At 39.8% G+C, this 5,889-nt stretch overlaps 1 protein-coding gene and 1 long non-coding RNA gene across 3 annotated transcripts; both read left to right on the plus strand.

Moving 5' to 3' along the window:
• Window positions 1-39: 39 nt before the first annotated feature.
• Window positions 40-3,313, plus strand: LOC138029082 (uncharacterized). 2 transcript variants are annotated; one of them, XR_011127805.1, is made up of 5 exons: window positions 45-168; window positions 545-661; window positions 1,316-1,496; window positions 1,809-1,924; window positions 3,207-3,313. It is a non-coding gene; the product is annotated as an uncharacterized lncRNA (long non-coding RNA). The 2 variants fall into 2 exon arrangements; XR_011127804.1 differs by lacking the exon at window positions 545-661 and having other exon boundaries at window positions 40-168.
• A 511-nt stretch (window positions 3,314-3,824) lies between these two features.
• Window positions 3,825-4,679, plus strand: LOC138028330 (calcium homeostasis modulator protein 6-like). The gene has a single exon (XM_068875818.1). It carries the CDS (start codon window positions 3,897-3,899, stop codon window positions 4,677-4,679), a length of 783 nt encoding a protein of 260 aa, XP_068731919.1. The 5' UTR covers window positions 3,825-3,896.
• Window positions 4,680-5,889: the final 1,210 nt, after the last annotated feature.

Here is a 5,889-nt window from a genome sequence, read left to right on the forward strand (position 1 = left end):
TTCTTTTGTGGCCGAAAGTTGCGTTAAATTGAACCAGTTAATGGCGATTGCGTCGCTTCCGCACCGATCATCTTTTTTGTTTAAAGATTAATTTGTGTTCTGTTCGCCATTTAGATCCGTTGACAGTTGCACGAACTGCAGTGCTTATTGCTAAAGTCCACAGAAAAAGTAAGTAGGGAAAGAAATGTGGCTAACAACAGTCTACGCGTTGCTTGGTTAACAATAATTTTTCTGCCAGTGAATACTGGTTTGTATCAATGTAATCAATCTAGGAATTAGTGACCAGTCCAGTCTCAGATAAAGTAAGGAATTTTGTCGGCGAAAAAAAGGCCAAAAAAATATAATTTAAACCAGGATAGCTTTTTTTTTATTTTGAAGTCAAGAGCAAGTCTGCAAGGATGAAAATGTCAATCTTTTAAAAGAAAACAAATACGTATTCGCTAACTTTTCCGTGCATAATTTACTGTGCATACACAACTCAGCAGGGTTCTCAGCAAATTCAGTCAATATTCAAGACATTTTTAAAAACAGGTTATCTTTGCAGAATATTGTCTTTTCAGTGCTGAAAATCCAAGAAAGACAATTTTCAAGTAACACCGGCTGTGTCACGAGGAAAGTTGGTGTATTTTATAGGGGTATTGAAACCACCACAGAGGAGTCGGTGAGCTAAAGTACCTCAGTTTATGGTGTTTCTAGATTCATAGGGGGATATTTATTTTCTTAAACATCCTTTTTGAGGAGTCTACTCTGGCTGTCAAGATGATGAAAAGCGGCTTTCGCGGGAACAGGGACAAACAAATCGTTAAAAGAGAAGATGAATCCTAAAAGTATAAGCTGGGCTTTCAAAAGTTTTTTAGTAATTCCATCAATTCATGCCAACCTTCCATTTTCAAACTGATTGCGGATTGAGTCTTTCATTCTGTCATCTTCCATTCTATTCTGTATTCTTTATATTGAAAAAACACTCGTAAGCATGGCAGCTCTTTCTTTTGAGTGTCTATTAAACCAAAAGATTCCCTCTCAATGTTTTTACTAAAGTTATTTTTTGTCAGGTCTTATCGAGCTCGATTTGATCCTGTCATTGTGAATACTTCATAAATATACTCAGTTGCGCAGCTGCGCCAGTAGTTTTCCAGGAACCGTGTCGAAATCGCATGACTGAGGGATGGGGAAGGAAAACAAATGTTATCGTTTGCTTTGGAAACGGAAAACCGGGAGTGTATTTATGTGATACTGATGCGGTCGTGCGAAGTATTCGGTTGGTAGATCACCACACTCGTTAAAACTTTCACGATTGATCATGTTCCTCTCGCAGGCAACCATCTTCATTATATAACCATGGTAACTACGAAACTCGTTCTTCTTGTGCTTTTTCTTGTTGTCGTTGTCCACGAGATGGAGGGTCGACCCAGACGCAGACTTGGAGAGAAATTCGATATCTTAAGAAAGTCAGTGATTCCTGGTGCAGAAGTGGAAACTTTGAAAGACTTTGAAAGGTAAAATACATCGTGTAGAACAGATGTTTTCCACTTAGACCAGTAGCTAGAAATTTAATCTTGCTACGAGAATTGAGCCATATTCACTATTTATTTTAGCCACTTTAACAAGGCGAACGGGAAAAAATGCGAAAAGAATTTAACTGTCATTCTTTAGAAACATTTCGATATTAAAATATGTCAAATATAGGACTTATGAAAACTTACTTGTTAAAAAAGTCGCCCCTACTTGAAGCTGGAACCTTAAATTTTACTCGAAATCAGTCAAGACTAACCACTCCTGGATTGAAATTAAATATTGTTTCTTTTTAGTGTGAATGATGACAAGGATAAGAGGTACAGAGAAACCTTGCAGAATAACGAGGATGTTCCTTGTCATGGTCGATTTGCGCTATGCAAAAAATAATTTGAGGTAGCCATACTTTGAGGTAGTGTATGATATGCCAGGATTAGGATTCCTTAGAAAAGTTTGTAATTAAGTTGATGAAGTTCTGCTAGTGTCCCGCAGTAGGAATCAGGGAAAAGAAAATTCTGGCATTTCGGGCCACAATATTGTGTGCCGTCATAAAATCCGATTTCAAATAATGGACCACGAGGGAACTCTTACAACTTACAAACAGCTCTCGTGGCTGGATTTGCTTTGAAGCAGGGCATAGTCGCGGTGGGGAAAAACCACGATATCCCGAGACACTCAAAGGAAAGGAACTTTATTTAAGTGGCTAGTCGTTCTAGCGCTGGAGCACTAATTGGGGACATTGTAAACTGAAATTAACAATGAAAGTAAATCAAGTCAAATGTTGGTTTTTGAGGAGAGGGGAAACCGGAGTACCCGGAGTAAACTTCTCGGTGCAGAGTAGAGAACCAACAAACTTAACTCACATATGACACCGAGTCTGGGAATCGAACCCGGTCCACATGGGTGGGAGGCGAGTGCTCTCACCACTGCGCCATCCATACAGCCTTGACGCACCAGCCGATAAAGAGAAGCGCCAACACCTTTCCGATCGGGTCAGGACGCATCTGTTACATCTTCTCTTGTGATTGATTCAAATAACAATGGCCACAAAAAATATACAGCAGAGACAATGAAGTCCAACTCTCAAAAGCGCGAAAAGGACCGCCTTTTCATAACTTTGACGCACGTCAAATGTATCTTTTTGCGTTAGCTTTCCATGTGAACAAACTGAAAGCAAGGTAAGCTCATGCACACCTTGCATGGATCCCGCGGTGTGCAATACCATACGTATACGCACAGTCATATCACCCGGGGAGTGACATTAAGCCTCGTTAGCATGGCATATCTGTCAAGCCCCTAAAGTCTCACGGATCAACCCGCGCCCGTCTTCATTAAAGAGCCCGAACTGAGGTACTGTAGACCGCGGGGTTGGTGCAAAATTAAGAAGTGGTTACCTTGCTTCCAATTTGTTGTCTTCTTAGTGACTCGCAACCTCGTTCCCAATGTTTTTCTAGGACAAGTGTTGCGTGAAGAGCCCTGGAGCAAAGTCCGCAAGTAACTAAAGCTACGGATCATTGTGAATGGGCCGGGTTCTAATGAGTTCCTGTGTGTCTTGTTAAAACTGACGGGCTATCGCGAAAGGATACCTGGCACTGATAAAAGATTGGGAGGTCTTTTTTCTCCCTTGATTCTTTATCACGTTATCGTAATTGTGTTTGTTTCTCTAACGGAGATCCTATAAATTTGTTTCACAGCAATCCCGCACAATGTTGAAGACAACACAAGAAGTGTGAAAAGCGTACCTTCTCAATGTAATAAAAGTAGTTTAGCTCAAATCAATAAAGTTCAGTTGCTACCAGCATATCAGTGTCTTTGTGATAAAGGGCTCTTGCCTATCAATGAATGGTTATCCTAACGACCTGAAAGATCTCGAGTATTTCTCTTATAATCAGCATTTTTGTCCCTGTTCTTAATGGTCCTTAATTGAAAATCCAGTTGGATTAATTTCAACACTGAAAGTTTGGCATACTCTAAGAAGACAAAAAAATAAAATGCAAAGTTGTTACTTAACAAGACCACCACCCGTCAATAAGCAACTATATTGAAATAATTATTCCGTAAAATATTCCTTGGTCGCGAAGGAAGCGAAAGGTGGGCACCAGTACAATTGGCGAAGATAGTGCCATTTCGAAATCGATTTTAAGTGTTGGGGTGGGAACACCGCCGAGTATATAAAGATACACGCTTGAAAACCGATTCGGATTTACCACAGAAATTCTCATAGGATATGTAACACTGTTTGACCAGTGGAAAAACTGATTACTGGTAACAGGTACAGACCGGTAGTTATAGAAAGGAATCATTTGTTGATATCTTATCCAAGAACAGAAATCTTCATTTTTTTGTTACACTGCTGACTGTGTCAGAGGCAAATAGACTGACACATGGAGGGTAATATAGAAAACTACCCAAAATTAAATGAAGGGATTTCCGCCATAAAGGACAAATTGAAGAACTTGGAACTTCCATTGATGAATGTGGTTATACCAGTGCTTGTTTTTGGTTTCAAACAGGGGACAAACAAGTTGATCTTCCATTGTCCGCAAATGAATCACAAAATATACAGTTTGCTTTTCATGATTGCTCCCTCTTTGGTGTTTTTCTGCTTTGCCTTAATGTTATCAAAGTCCTTCTGGAAAGTCATGTCAGGGTGTTGTCGTCTTCCGAAAGAACAACGTCAAACTATTTGGAAGCGATCGCGAAAGTATGTTTATCTATGTACCTTACCTCCAGTTGCGTGGCTTTTGTTTGTTTTTTTGGATGCCGAGTACTACGTTTGCTACAGACTTGGTCCAACAGAAGTACCCTTCAACCAAACTTATCCCCTTGAAAAGCCAATAATCTACGCCGCCGATTTACCATCCACAAAAGCAGAGTCACAGATCATAGCATTTCTCTTACTGATAGCTGTCACTATTCTTGCGACGGTGGCACTTAGTATTGAACGATGCTGTACAAAGGTTGGATCGGACATTGATAATAAGGAAGAATATATGCAGTATTTGGAGGACGAGGAAAAACATTTGTTTAACTATAAGTTAAAAACACTGGCCAAAGAGCACGCTAAAGAAGAATTGGAAGCGCACTTCGAGAAGTATAAAGATGTGAGCTTCCCCGAAGAAAGAATACGCTTCATTTCGCAGGAGATAGAGAAAAGGTTCCCATAGTAGACTAGAGGGAATGTATGAAGAATTTCATTTTAAGCTTTCGTCAGATAAGGATTTTAATTCGCCTAAACGAACACACACTATACAGTTTCCCCAAAGGTACTTAAGTGCCGCGTGGCCGTCCTTTGTGAGTGTATGGGTGGGTGGGTATAGCAGGTCCACATCATCTGAAAAGCTGCCAAAAACTCAACCTGCTCAAACAAATAAATGACAACAACAACAATTAACTAAAATGAAGTGAAATGAAGTTAAGTGAATTGGAGTGAAATGTTAGTGTCGGTAATCGCATGATTTCCTTCGCAATTTGATACAAACAACCATGAGTAAATTCTTCAAGAAACCGTTGGGAGAGGCAATTTGAAGTCTGGAAAATATACAAGTGCTTATTTATACCAAATTACACGAGAAATCATGTGATACGTTATTAATGATATACATGAAAAAGGATGATAGTAAATATAAACAACTGAAATTTTGACAGCGCGCGATATAATTTTCTGTGAAGTTCATTGGACTGATTGGTTGAAACAGATTACGTTTATCAAATTCAAACTTTTACAACACCATCGTTCACAAGCCATTCAAACTTGGAAACGTGCATTTGCAATTTTCACTCGTGTTACATGGGAACTGCACAATTCTTTGACCAATCAGAACTGAGTAAATTATTTTCATATATATTAGCGGAACTACGCCCGCGCGCGCGGAGCACCGTAGGTAAAAACCCTTGCTATTCACCTCCGAGTAATTCGCGCGTGACTCGCGCCCGAAAATATTGTAATCGTTGCACGAATAAATGAGTTAAAATCATCTTTCTGTGCTATATTATCTCACACACTCACTTCAGTGTCAGTGGTGGATATTTACTGAGCCGCGAAGCAGCGAGGTAAATATCCACTTCGGTGAATAATTGTTAAATATTATGAGGAATCTAATAGCGTTATCCCCTGTATTCGGTCTCGTGATGCCCATCTCAGCGATGGTTAATCGAACAAGCATAGGATCGAGGGAAGATCTTGTCTGCGGGTCACATTTTCCAAAATTACGACAAGTTTACAAAACTGTTGGCCAATTACAAAGCTAATCGGGAATCAAACTAATACTTCTGTGATCGTTGCAAATGCACATGCTCAAGAGTCATGGGACTTCATGTTGCAATTCATATCACTGTAAGTCGTAGTTAGGTAAAAGTGGAATCGACCTGTCGGAA

This window comes from Montipora capricornis, chromosome 13 (assembly GCF_036669925.1).
Source record: "Montipora capricornis isolate CH-2021 chromosome 13, ASM3666992v2, whole genome shotgun sequence".
NCBI classification, from domain to species: Eukaryota; Metazoa; Cnidaria; class Anthozoa; order Scleractinia; family Acroporidae; genus Montipora; species Montipora capricornis.

Coding starts and splice junctions, on each gene's coding strand:
- LOC138028330 (XM_068875818.1), top strand. CDS start 3,897: ATGGAGGGTAATATAGAAAACTACCCAAAATTAAATGAAGGGATTTCC.